The 14,758-nt window shown below is 41.9% G+C and overlaps 1 protein-coding gene across 3 annotated transcripts in view; it reads left to right on the top strand.

The window, feature by feature from the left end:
- Nucleotides 1–4,466: 4,466 nt before the first annotated feature.
- Nucleotides 4,467–14,758, top strand: part of LOC139576712 (protein phosphatase Slingshot homolog 1-like) — a 59,365-nt gene continuing 49,073 nt past the window's right edge. For 2 of the 3 annotated variants that reach the window (XM_071403071.1, XM_071403072.1), the window contains exons 1-2: nt 4,467–4,862; nt 11,931–11,968. In XM_071403071.1, the coding sequence (XP_071259172.1) occupies nt 4,782–4,862; nt 11,931–11,968 (119 nt within the window). In that variant the 5' untranslated portion in view covers nt 4,467–4,781. The remainder of the gene's footprint in view (nt 4,863–11,930; nt 11,969–14,758) is intronic. The other variant, XM_071403074.1, reaches the window with a different exon arrangement.

Consider the following 14,758-nt stretch of genomic DNA (forward strand, 5'->3'; position numbering starts at 1 on the left):
ATTTGTGTTGTGACAAGGTAGGGGTGGTATACAGAAGATTGGCCTATTTGGTAAAAGACCAAGTCCATATTATGGCAAAAACAGCTGAAATAAGCAAAGAGAAACAACAGTCCATCATTACTTTAAAACATGAAGGTCAGTCAATCCATAAAATGTCAAGAACTTTTAAGTTTCTTCAGGTGCAGTCGCAAAAACCATCAAGCGCTATGATGAAACTGGCTCTCATGAGGACCGCCACAGGAAAGGAAGACACAGAGTTACCTCTGCTGCAGAGGATAAGGTCATTAGAGTTATCAGCCTCAGAAATTGCAGCCCAAATAAATGCTTCAGAGTTCAAGTAACATACACATCTCAACATCAACTGTTCAGAGGAGACTGCGTGAATCAGGCCTTCATGGTAGAATTGCTGCAAAGAAACCACTACTAATCAAATGGCCACCGGACTATTACATTGACCCCCTGCCCCTTCCCTCCATTTGTTTTGTACACTGCTGCTACTCGCTGTTTATTATCTATGCATAGTCACTTCACCCCTACCTACATGTACAAATTACCTCAACTAACCTATTTTTTACTTTAGTTTATTTGGTAAATATTTTCTTAACGCTTCTTGAACTGCACTGTTGGTTAAGGGCTTGTAAGTAAGCATTTCACGGTAAGGTCTACACTTGTTGTATTTGGCGCATGTGACAAATAAAGTTTGATTTGATTTAAAGGACACCAATAAGAAGAAGAGACTTGCTTGTGCCAAGAAACACGAGCAATGGACATTACACCGGTGGAAATCTGTCCTTTGGTCTGATGAGTCCAAATTTGAGATTTTTGGTCCAACCGCCATGTCGTTGTGAGATGCAGAGTAGATGAACGGATGATCTCCGCATGCGTGGTTCCCACTGTGACGCATGGAGGAGGAGGTCTGATGGTGTGGGGCTGCTTTGCTGGTGACACTGTCTGTGATTTATTTAGAATTCAAGGCAGACTTAACCAGCATGGCTACCAAAGCATTCTGCAGTGATACATCATCCCATCTGGTTTGCGCTTAGTGGGATTATCATTTGTTTTTCAACAGGACAATGACCCAAAACACACTTCCAGACTGTGTAAGGGCTTTGAACAAGAAGGAGAGTGATGGAGTTATGCATCAGATGACCTGGCCTCCACAATCACCGACCTCAACTCAATTGAGACGGTTTGGGATGAGTTGGACAGCAGAGTGAAAGAAAAGCAGCCAACACATATGTGGGAACTCCTTACAGACTGTTGGAAAGCATTCCAGGTGAAGCTGGTTGAGAGAATGCCAAGAGTGTGCAAAGCTGTCACCAAGTTACTACATGATTCCATATGTGTTATTTCATAGTTTTGATGTCTTCACTATTCCCTATTTACAATGTAGAAAATAGTCAAAATAAAGAAAAACCCTTGAATGAGTAGGTGTGTCCAAACTTTTGCTTGGTACTGTATCTATATATTAACATCACTTAAACAAAAATATAAAATTGTAACTTCAAAATAGATTTCACCGATCACCTAATAGTTACGATATAAAAGCTATCCTGATGCCTGGCATGTAACTATTTTAGGGCTGGCTGGTAGTATTTGTGTTCCAAGTTAGCTGCTCTCAGGTTAATCAGGTACTTCACTATCTAAACTCTGATTTAGAGTTGTTCTCTTGCAAATATGAAATATCATCATTGTCGTCTGAAAGGCCCAGGAGTGTCCTCCTATTCGGGTTCCTCTGCAAACCGTTGTGAGGTCCCATAAAGACATGTGAATGATGATGATGCCACTGCTGTTTAGGTAAACCACTTGTTTACAAACAAGACCTTGGCCCCCCAGTCCTTCAGTTCCAATATCTCCCTGAAGATCCTAGCTGCCTCCTGGGCACAGCCTCGGTGGATGGTCAATCCGAACCCTCCATGGCCATGGTTGTGGATCACCTGAAAACAACACATTCATATCAGTGTTATGTCTATGTACTACTTATCTGGAACCTACAGGGTGCCTAACACTAACAGCCAGACAATAAATATTGGTTACTGAAGAAGTAGTAACTTGTATATTCTTGTTGGCTCACCTCAAATGTGGATTGTCCAGACTGCATGGTCTCCCTCTCCAATCAAACTTTACTGTGAACAGGCCTGAGCCCTGACCAGTCCACCACTATCCGGGCATGCTGAGGTGACAGGGGGGAGCCATGAATAAACAGGCAGGGAGGAGCTAGCTAATGTAGTTATTCTGTATCTGTACATGTATTTTGTTTACTCCATATCAACATAGGTGCTGGGATAACCCCTCTATTCAACATCTGTCAGACCAGGGACCAGGCTTGTTTCAGTGGTCTGTGACCTTGAGGCTGTGCTCCAGCTGGCACATCCCCTGCCAGACCTTCTCGTGGTCCTCAGAGTTGTTCCGCTTACTCCAGTTCCCCAGCTGGCAACACCCACCAACAACCACTGAACGACTCCTACAGAGACAAGGCATAAGTGCGGTAGCTGCTTGCCGTGCGGTAGCAGAGAGAACACTCTATGACTTGGAGTCTTTGACAATTGTTTGGGCTTTCCTCTGACACCGCCTAGTATATAGGTCCTGGATGTCAGGAAGCTTGGCCCCAGTGATGACCTGGGCTGTACGCACTACCCTCTGTAGGGCCTTATGGTCAGATGCTGACCAACCTAGAAACAACACATTGCCAGGTTGACTTGTTTAAAGGTACATAGAAAATGAAGTAATACAGGGAACCCAAATTGCACCTCTTTTTATGGTGTATAGACATTAGGCTGGGACCCAAAAGATAACATTCACCTTGAGAGATGATGAAACCACCATAAGATATAAGTAGAAAGTTCTCTTTTGCATCCCCTTCCCACCAGATAAACCAAGTTCATCCCACAGATTTGCCAATATACAGTTATTCTCAAAGAAATCGTGTTTGAACATTTGTAAAAATCCAGCAGCTGTCCCCAGGAGAACCCTTTTTGATACCAGGTGGAGACTTTTTTGGTTCCAAGTAGAACCCTTTTGGGTCCTTTAAAGGGTTATCCTATGGGGACAGCCAAAGAAACCTTTTAGGTATTAGATAGCACCCTTTTTTCTAAGAGTGTAAGCTATCTAGAGTCCAGCACATGATTGTTAAAAATAGGGATTGTGCAATAAAAGAGAGTGGATGTATTTGTTACTCATCTATTTTTATTACCTTCCTTGACTGTGTTGGTTTACATTTGTGATGTAGAGGCTTCATTAATCCCTTAGCCTTGTGACAGACAGAGGGGCCTCAGTGGCCATGTCTTTTAATAATTCCATAGACCTGTTTGTGGTGCTGAACAGTAGACTATTCAGATGGGCTGAGTGAATTCAGACTCCATTCAGAACATGTAAACTGAGTGAAGCCACTGCTACGATAGACCATTGCTACGCTGTAATGACACAAGTTAATCTACTTCAGCAAAGGGCTTATACAGTAGTAGTTGGACATTATAAACCAGGTAGTTTGGGTCCTGGATGATAATTGGCTGATACAGCATTTCAGCCGTGTGCCTATCAGACAATCTACCACGGGTATGACGCAAAAATGCTTGTTTACTGTTCTATTTATGTTGGTAACGAGTTCATACTAGCAATAAGGCACCTCGGGATTGTGGTATTTGACCAATTTACCATGATTAAGGGCTGTATCCAGGCAGTCCGCTTTGTGTTGTTCATAAGAACAGCCCTTAGTCGTAGTATATTGGCCATTATAAACTGGGTGGTTCGAGCCCTGAATGCTGATTGGCTGACAGTACGTTGCGTCGTGCCTAAGAACAGCCCTTAGCCGTGGTATATTGGCCATATACCACACCCCCTCGGGCATTATTGCTTAAATATACCACACCTCCTCGGGTCTTATTGCTTAATTACAGCAGCTTAAAATGCTAAACAACTAGACCTCTACTGGTCTAGTTGTTTACTGGTCTCTACTGGTCTAGTTGTTTAGACCTCTACTGTGTGACTGGCTTGGTCCTGCTCAGAATCTGCTACCATTCCATATAACTTTGACAATGTAAACATTTCCATGTCCTTGAGTGTACCTGAACCTCTGACCCATCTAACTGTAGGAAGTAAACTGAAATTGTACATCGTGTAATGTGTAATAACCTGAAATATAACAGTGAAAAAATCGGGATGTAGATATATATAAAAAACAACAACAACAAAACAAAACAAAACCACAGCAGTTGGCTAAAAAACATTATGCAAAAGATTGCTCACATTCTGCGAGTTGTGAAGGTTTGTGTAGTTGCATTACATGAACTGTAGCTAATGTCATTTATTATTTTTAACCGACAGGCCAAGTGAAATACACAGTTTGAACTGGAAGAGATTCTGTCATGATGTAGGTATGTATTTGACAGAATTGGTAACCTAGCTAGGCTACAATATCCATCGGATCAGAATGTTTGAACTCAGCATCACTGTGTGGTTGGCTGGCAGCAGCTGACTAGCATAAGCGTGCATCCCCTGGTGGAAGCGGTTTTGTGCAAGCTAGTGAGAAAGCCGCAACATGGGGAACGATAAGTACATGCTCTGTACGTTCTTACTATGAAATTCGTCTATTTTTATTTGAGAAAATTCAAAAGGAACAACTGGCTTCCAGATTTTAGGACGATGGAAATTTAACGGCGATGAAATTCTCTGCTTCGACCGCTATAGACGTTGACACCAAGAAACAATTTCCTTAGGTTATTCACCCGGAATAAAGCTGTTCTCTGGACAGGCTACACCGGCCTGTGCACACTCTCCCAGCCATGGCTCTGGTTACTTTGCAGCGCTCCCCTACCCCAAGCGCTGCATCCACAGCCAGCACAACCACCACCAACGTGGGGGAGGTAAGCTTGGAAATAGCTGGAGAGACGTTTTAGAAACGTCAACAAAGCGCAAGAAAACACCTAGGATACGTGGGAGTGACATAGGCCTAGCCGTGCTAGCTAGATATGTTGCAATGGGATAAGCTAACTAGGTAACGTTAGTAGCTATTATTAGCCTCAACTCAATCGCTACCGAGCTAACGTTAGCTGTTGTCTAGAAAAGCTAGCAAGCAAAGTTGTCAGTAACACACTGATATAACGTAATGCTATTGCCAGTTAGTAAAGTTATTCGCGTGCCAGCTAACGTACAACAAATGTACAGGTAATCTAGTTAGCTAGTTTCTTGTTTGCCTTACTACTTTTAATGAGAAGCGTAACTGCTGTAGCATTGTAAGTCGCTCTGGATAAGAGCGTCTGCTAAATGACTTAAATGTAAATGTAATTAGCTGGCTATTCATTTCCAATAGCATCGTTAGCCTGATTACCTAGGTATCTGGTTATCTGCCAGGTAGTTTCATGTAAGTCATACCGTAATGTCCTGCTGCTGAATGCAGTAAGCTAGCTAGTCAGCTAAGAAATCACCAGTGTACTGCAGTGGTGCCATACAATTTGGTACTCCCAAATGATAACATTTATCAAGTTAGTTGCCTAATACATCAGCTATTACCAGCTTATTTATTAGGCAAACTAGCTAGCTACTTGCTTAATGTTAAAGTCAGTGTTATGGACAGCATGGGTTATGTTCTATGTTGTTCTGAGATGTCTTCTAAAAGGGACCAGTCAATGAGGTGAAATGTGGCATGTAACTTCATACAGTCATGAGGTAGAGTAGTGGTTCCCAACCAGGGATACTAGGACCCCTGGGGGAACTTGGTGTATCCACAGGGGTACTTGAGAAGACTCATGAGACTATATGCCTACTGGTAAAATGCACATGAGGAGGTACTTCATGGGTATGCTGGGCAGAGCAAAATTCATTTGGTGGTACAGTAACCGAAAAGGGTTGGGAACCACTGTGGTAGAGGCCTAGTCATACTTTCCATAAGAGTAAAGATAGTCTGCCAAAATCAAACTAGTATAAGTCAGGTGAGCTTTGAACACTTCCATGATGGCAAAATAAACTCTTGGTACTGCTCCTTGTGCTTATTTGTTTATTCAGATTAACCAAAGAGTAGGCATCACCAACAGCCAATGAATAAACCACAAGAACAATCCCATCTCAAAATGCAAATCAAACCAAAGTTTATTGGTCGCGTACACAGATTTGCAGATGTTATCACAGGTGCAGTGAAATGCATATGTTTCTAGCTCCAACAGTGCAGTAATACCTAGCAATTAAAAAAAAACAATACACACATAATCCAGAAAAAATAAAGTTATATAGGATGAGCCATGACTAAAATACAGTATATACATAAAGTGGGTAAAACAGTATCTAAACATTATTAAAGTGACCACTGTTCAGTGACTATGTACATACTGCAGCAGTCTCTAAGGTGCAGGGCAGAGTACCGGGTGGTAGCTGGCTAGAACATTGATTAATGTTCAGGGCAGGGTACTGGGCGGAGGCTGGCTAGTGGTGACTGTTTAACAGTCTGATGGCCTGGAGATAGAAGCTGTTTCTCCGTCTCTCGGTCCCAGCTTTGATGCACTTGTACTGTCTCCGCCTTCTAGATGGTACTGGGGTGAACAGGCCGTGGCAACAGTTTGGGGAAGGCCCTGTCCTGTTTCAGCATGACAATGCCCACGTGCACAAAGCGAGGTCCATATAGAAATGGTTTGTCGAGATTGGTGTGGAAGAACTTGGTGTGGCCTGCACAGAGCACTGACCTCAACCCCATCGAATACCTTTGGGATTAATTGGAACGCCGACGTCGAGCCAGGCCTAATAGCCCAACATCAGAGCCCGACCTCACTAATGCTCTTGTGGCTGAATGAAAGCAAGTTACCGCAGCAATGTTCCAACATCTAGTGGAAAGCCTTCCCAGAAGAGTGGAGGCTGTTAATGCAGCAAAGGGGGGACCAACTCCGTATTCATGCCCATGATTTTGGAATGAGACGTTCGACGAGCAGGTGTCCACATACTTTTGGTCATGTAGTGTAACAGTTAGTGCCTACACATCACAGCTATGACATTTAGATGTCACTCATGAAAGATAGCTACAATCGAAGTACTGTTTTTGTGCACCTTCTGAACCAGTTGGGGGCGCTAACTGTTAATGGAAACAGGAGTCACGCTAAATACAACAAAGGCTCTAGCCTACAGCAGGTTTTCTCCACTCGCCCTTATTGAGGGAGTATTGGGTAGATTTGTCTTGAAGATGACAACAACCATGGTTAGGCCTGAATCAAGAACTGGTACTTGAGCATTAGCTGGTCTTTCATTAGGCTGCTGCTTTACTTTTTTAGCTACTGAGTCATTGGGCCTGACGCATTACACCTGCCATTTAAAAAAAGAAACGTGTAAAAAGAAACACCTTTATCGTGAAGATGGTTGAGCTGGCCTGTGAGGACCAGCCTTCCTTGTCACTGCCTGCCACTCACTTTAAATGTGGGATAGAATTGACTGGCTGCCTGGCTGCTTCCAGGGCTCTTCCCAGGGGCCTGTCTGATGAGGAGCAGCCAAGCCCCTCAGGAAGCTGCTGCAGCTATGATGTCATTCTCACATGGAGGGTGGGGGGAAAGCGATGAGTGGAGGACGGTGGTGGGGTAATAATATGGTAGCTGTTGTGACGGTGTAAGGTAGGCTACATGATTTTGCCAAGAATGGAGAGTTTCATCCCTTCCCTACGAGGTGAAATTTGGCTATTGTCATGTGTCTTGCTGTGGGAGAATTATGGCTGAGATTTCACTTGTAGCGGCTGCAGGGCTGTTCAAGTCAATTATTCGATTACTCTCCCCGATGACCAACTGAAACCCATGTTAAACACAGCGTTTGACACGTCCCTGTTATGAGTTTCACCCTGATGCCCGTTCCCTGGTTGAATGGGTAGAGGTAGAGACCAACCTCAGAGGACTTACCTCACCTTATCTGCACCGTTTGTTTAGATGGGGGGGAAAATACTTTTTGTGTGTGTTTATAAAAATGTTAGGTTTGACAATGACGTCTGTTCGCTGTTTTGAACCCATTCTGCTCATCACAAGTGTGATGCTCGCCCAATTTAGTTTGTTAGATACAGTAGTGGAAAGTGCTGTGTGTTTTTGGAGCTGAAATACAGTGTTGGATACATCTTGTCACAACATTTCCTCTTAGTGCTGCAGTACCTAACCTTGGCAGGGACCTTGTGCTTCTCACTAGTAGTGCTTTGGTTGACAATCCTCAGGCTTTAGTAGGTGAAACTTCTGGAGAATGGCCCACCTCCTCACAGTTACCTGTCACCATGTTACTATAACCTGATACTCCCAGTCTATGATATCTCTCCTTGAACAATAACTGTTTTTAAGACATTTACTGTGGTGAAACTATCATAAAGAATGGCCACATTCCCTCCATTCAGTGGCGTTCACCTCTCTCATAAAGCCAGGTGGGTCATTCTCACGAAACTAAATTTCCTCTTGAAACACTGATATTAGGATCTGTACTAATCTATATTGTATAATTATAGGTTTCTTTAATGAGATATTATGCATTTTACCTGCATTTTCACAAAAGTCCAAAAAGTAGTGAACAAATCAATATTTCAATTTTTTGTTTTACATTGCTCCCCTAATGAAAAGGAGTCAGTTAAACATCACACTGAAAATATAAATATTTCAAATTAAATGATACAATTATAAAGTTAATCAGACTTTTTCCCCAATTTGAGCTCTTTAGCCGTATCGGTAATGAGAAGGCCAAGTGGAGTAAAGGGGGTGTTTGAGAATAATCATTCTGAAGGCATATAAGCAAATACATTAACTTAACTTGTGTTCATATAAAGACTACTCCTCTAGATGATGCATCATGGGTGAATACAACTTTACAGTACATTCGGAAAGTTTTTCCACATTTTTGTTACATTAAAGCCTTATTCTAAAATGGATTGAATCGTTTCCCCCCCTCAATCTACACACAATACCCCACAATGACAAAGCATAAACAGGTTTTTAGGGATTTTGTTTTACTGATATCACATTTACATAAGTATTCAGATCCTTTACACAGTACTTTGTTGAAGCGATTACAGCATTGAGTCTTTATGGGTATGAAGCTTGACGCACCTGTATTTGGGGAGTTTCTCCCATTCTTCTCTGCAGATCCTCTCAAGCTCTGTCAGATTGGATGAGGAGCGTCGCTTCACAGCAATTTCCAGGTCTCTCCAGAGATGCTCGATTTGGTTCAAGTCCGGGCTCTGGCTTGGCCATTCAAGGACATTCCGAGACTTGTCCCAAAGCCACTCCTGCGTTGTCTTGGCAGTGTTCTTAGGGTCCTGAGGTCCTGAGCGCTCTAGAGCAGGTTTACATCAATGTACTTTGCTCTGCTCATCTTTCCCTCGATCCTGACTAGTCTCCCAGTCCTTGCCGCTGAAACACATCCCCACGTGATGATGATGATGCTGCCACCACCTCTGGAGCTCTGTCAGAGTGACCATCGGGTTCTTGGTCACCTCTCTGACCAAGGCTCTTCTCCCCTGATTGCTCAGTTTGGCCGGGCGGTCAGCTCTAGGAAGAGTCTTGGTGGTTACACACTTCTTCCATTTAGGAATGATGGAGGCCACTGTGTTCTTGGGGACCTTCAATGCTGCAGACATTTTTTGGTACCCTTCCATAGGTCTGTGCCTCGACACAATCCTGTCTCTGAGCTCTACGGACAATTCCTTCGACCTCATTGCTTGGTTTTTGCTCTGACATGCACTGTCAACTGTGGGACCTTGATATAGACAGGTGTGTGCCTTTTGAAATCATGTCCAATCAATTGAATTTACCACAGGTGGACTCCAATGAAGTTGTAGAAACATCTCAAGAATGATCAATGGAAACAGGATGCACTCTAGCTCAATTTCAAGTCTCATAGCAACGGCTCTGAATATGTAAATAAAGTATTTCTGTTTTTATTTGTAATACATTTGCAAAAAATTCTAAAAAACTGTTTTCGCTTTGTCTTTATGGGATATTGTGTGTAGATTGATGACACTTTTTTATTTAATCAATTTCAGAATAAGGCTGTAATGTACAATTATTTTGGGAAAAGAGAAGGGGTCTGAATACTTTCCGAATGCACTGTTTTTAAGTTTTGACAGGAACTTAAATTGTTACGGTAATGAGACAAACTACAGCAGTGTATTTGGTGTTTTATTCAAGTATGTTAGGTTTTTCTAAAGATTTAATATTTTATTAAAAGAATTTAAGAGAATTTAAATCATCCTTCTAACCCCCCCACATTTTGATTGATTTTACCTCAACCTGCACTTGGCTTGACCCCCTCCACCCTTAGTTCTGATTCTACTAATAGCTAATTTATTGAGGAAAAATATACTTTCTATGCCTGTGATATGTGATTGTCCCACCTTGTTATCTTAAGATGAATGCACTAACTGTACGTCGCTCTGGATAAGAGCATCTGCTAAATTACTAAAATGTTTAAAAAAATAAGTCTAAATTCAACACACATCGAGAGCAACAGGAGATACGTGACTGAGGAGAGGGAGACTAAGATAATTAATACCGTTTTTAGCAATGACTGGTTTTTGGTGACAATCCACTTTCAAATCAGTTTATTTCGCATTGTGGTTTGTATATTATGACAAACAAAGTACTAGAGTAGCGAATTGATGTTAGCTTCAGCTGTAAGCTAGCAAGGAAAGTTGTCTTAAAGCTACAGGTATTTTGTTGCATTGTAAAGGGTTCTAGCCTGTAATGGACTTTTGTTTTGCCAACAGTAATTAAGCGTGTTAGCTCCCCACTCATGCTGCACAGAAGTTAACATGACGCATCCCAGCCTCAGCCCATAGTACAGGGATTCCTTAGGACAAGCTAGAGCTAGTAATGAGTAAGTGGAGCAGGCATGGTGCCGGTGCTTTCACACTATATGAGGACGTCTGCTGCGCCGATAGACAGACTTGATCCTCTCTCAATCAGTAGATGACGTGAGACACATTTAATAGAAGTCCTGAAAGTAACAAAAATTCTATTACTGAAATGTTTTTCATGTTCAAGTATCGAAAAAGAACAGAAGTTTTGGTATAAACAGTAGTGTTGATTTGTTGGGGCGTTGGTAGATTTGTCTGTTCCAAGGTTAGCCTAGGTTAAATACATTTATGCGAACATTGAAACCTCAACATTGTGTATTAGACTAGATACACACTGAGTGTACAAAGCATTAGGAACACCTACACTTTCCATGACATAGACTAACCAGGTGAAAGCTATGATCCCTTATTGATGTCACTTGTTAAATCCACTTCAGTGTAGATGGAGAGGAGCCAGGTTAAAGAAGGATTTTTAAGTCTAGAGACGATTGAGACATGGATTGTGTATGTGTGCCATTCAGAGGGTGAATTGGCAAGACAAAATATTTAAGTGCCTTGAACGGGGTATGGTAGTAGATGCTAGGCGCACCAGTTTGAGTGTGTCGAGAACTGCAACGCTGCTGTTTTTTTCATGCTCAACAGTTTTCCGTGTTTATTAAGAATGGTACACCACCCAAATGACATCCAGCTAACTTTACACAACTGTGTGAAGCATTGGAGTCAACATGGGCCAGCATCCCTTTGGAATGCTTTCGACACCTTGCCCAACGAATTAAGCTGTTCTGAAGGCAAATGGGGGTGCAACTAAATATTAGGAAGGTGTTTAATGTTTTGTACACTCTGTTTATTTTGGGAAACATTTCTACAATAGTTTTATAAAAGAATATTGAAAATCTACCCCTGAATCCACTCAACTCTTCAATGAGTTGTGAGTAATGAGAATTAGGTTCCCCTCATTATATCCCTCTGTAGAATAGTAACCTACCTATCAGAGCTTATTATGAGGCAAAACAGGTACTCTGAATTGTGGACAGGTTAATGTCCACCTGATACTAATGGCTGCACTGTAGAGCTTCAATGTCTTGTAGTATCAGATTGGTAACTTTTGCTTATTTTTGCTCTGCCTTTTCTTGGTTTACAGGACTTTGGGAGTGATGATGAGCGCCGGCTAAATCAGAGGTAAGTGTTCTTAGTACTTACAGTACTAAAGATGGACTTGCTAGGGTAGCTCAGAGCTGCTGCTCCTTTCTATCCATTATTTTGCATGGGGGAGCACGCTACAGCTACATATTATGCCAAATGGAGAGTAATAGGAGGACGTTTTTGTGATTTGCGTTTGTTTGTGGGTGGAGGTGTAGTGGGTGTACCTGTACTGGTAAAACGTGAGCCTATCATAATTAATACAACATGCCCCCAAAAATATAGGCTATTACAGCATCATTAGGGGCGGCAGCGTAGCCTAGTGGTTAGAGCGTTGGACTAGTAACCGAAAGGTTGGAAGATCGAATCCCGAGCTGACAAGGTACATATCTGTCGTTCTGCCCCTGAACAAGGGAGTTAACTCACTGTTCCTAGGCTGTAATTGAAAATAAGAATTTGTTCTTAACTGACTTGCCTAGTTAAATAAAGGTAAAATAAATAAATACAATTATTTAACATTACATAAAATCATTCAAAATAGGCTACTACACCAGAAAGCAGGATTTGGCCACAGAGGCTCATTAGCTGCTTACTTAAAAAAAAATGTTTTATCGCATAGCCTACAATCGATAGGGCCCGCAATTTGGCCAGCGCGCGTTGCAAATACCAAATAGATGATTGTTGAGTAGCGACTGTCAGTGAAAAGCAGAGAGACCCAGCCAGTCATATTGCAATATTTAAAAATAAAATCAGGGAAAAACTGTTGTAAAGAGACTACAATAAAAATACCCCAATCTGTCTTTCAGTTATCAACATTTTTTATTTAATTGAGTGAACGGTAGCCTATCATATTGGCAATAGAGGAGAATATCGGCAATATCCCCAGTGAGTGTGCATATTCACTGTCTTTGTCATTGGGTCAGCGCCACTTTAGTTTGTTTTTGGACAATAATTTCCTCCTCTAGGTTAAATGGATGTCGTATTGTATTTGTGTCTCCCCTTTTCGTAGACCAATTATATGTATCAGACAACATTGTTTTTATTGATCTGTTTGTCAGTGTCATCAGAGTAGGCTACCCTGTAATTTTTGTAGTAAAAAAAAAGATTGCGCGCACTTGGGTGTCCCTACCTGTAAGAAATTAAATGTACTTTCACCTCTGGTCACCACTGTAACAAATTATTAAGAAACCTTTGTCTGTCTATACAGGGTAGTCACCTATCTCTAATGGACAATTAGACAAAATATTGTCTTCCCCTTTTTGCTAGTCATTGTTGCAACAGGTGCTTAAAGTCCCAGTGCAGTAAATAATGTGATTTACCTGTGTTTTATATATATTTCCACACAGAGGTTGGAATAATACTGTGAAATTGTGAAAATTATGATAATGTACTTTTAGTGTAAGAGCTGTTTGAAAAGAACAGCTGAAATTTGAGCGTGTTTTGGAATTTTGGCCTGCCTGTTGACATCACCAGAAGGTGAATTAGTTAATATACCAATAAAGAGTTCCAAACGTCTGCCAATAACCGCTCATTTTCAGTCTACCACTCCCAGACAGTCCTAGCTAAATTCTTGCTTGAGAAATTGCTCTTTGCTAAGAAGCTATTTTTGTTTCTTTTTGACCATTTTAATTGAAAATATCTCAGTAATATACTTCATTGTTACCCGGAAATGATTTGATATTGAGAGAAAAACGGCTGCATTGGACCTTAAAACGCCAACACCAGTAGAAATCTACATTTTCAAGCTGAAAGACGATTTAAGTCAATAAGTCATCGTTTTAGTCAAAGTACGATAGTGCATTTAGAAAGCATTCAGAACCCTCAACTTTTTCCACATTTTGTTACGTTACAGCCTTATTCTAAAATGTATTAAATTGTTATTTTTCCTCATCAATCTACACACAATATCACATAATGACAAAGCAAAAACAGGTTTTTATAAATGTTTGCAAATGTATAAAAAAAAAAACTTTGCACCCTTCACTCAGTACTTTGTTGACGTTTGGCAGTTCTACAGCCTCAAATCTCCTTGGATATAATGCTACAAGCTTGGCACACCTGTATTTGGGGAGTTTATTCCATTCTTCTTTGCAGATCCTCTCAAGTTCAGTCGGGTTGGATGGGGAGCATCGCTGCACAGCTATTTTCAGGTCTCTCCAGAGATGTTAGATCGGGTTCAAGTCCAGGCTCTGGCTGGGCCACTCAAGGACATTCAGAGACTTGTCCCGAAGCCCACTCCTGCGTTGTCTTGGCTGTGTTCTTAGTGTCATTGTCCTGTTCAAGGTGAACCTTCGCCCCAGTCTGAGGTCCTGAGCAGGTTTTCATCAAGGATCTCTCTGTACTTTGCTCTTTTCATCTTTCCCTCGATCCTGGCTAGTCTCTCAGTCCCTGCCGCTGAAAAACATCCCCAAAGGATGATGCTGCAACCATGATGCTTCACCGTAGGAATGGTATTGGCCAGGTGATGAGCGGTGCCTGGTTTCCTACAGATGTGACGCTTGGCATTCAGGCCAAAGAGTTCAATCTTAGATTCATCAGACCAGATAATCTTGTTTGTCATGGTCTGAGAGTCATTTAGGTGCCTTTTGGCAAACTCCAAGCGAGCTGTCATGTGCCTTTTAGTGAGGAGTGGCTTCCGTCTGGCCACTCTACCATAAAGTCCTGATTGGTGGAGTGCTGCAGAGATGGTTATCCTTCTGGAACGTTCTCCCATCTCCACAGAGGAACTCTGAAGCTCTGACAGAGTGACCATTGGGTTCTTGGTCACTTCTCTGACCAAGGCCCTTCTCCCACTATTGCTCAGTTCTTCCGGGTGGCCAGCTCTAGGAA

This window comes from Salvelinus alpinus, chromosome 5 (assembly GCF_045679555.1).
Source record: "Salvelinus alpinus chromosome 5, SLU_Salpinus.1, whole genome shotgun sequence".
In the NCBI taxonomy this organism is placed as follows: domain Eukaryota; kingdom Metazoa; phylum Chordata; class Actinopteri; order Salmoniformes; family Salmonidae; genus Salvelinus; species Salvelinus alpinus.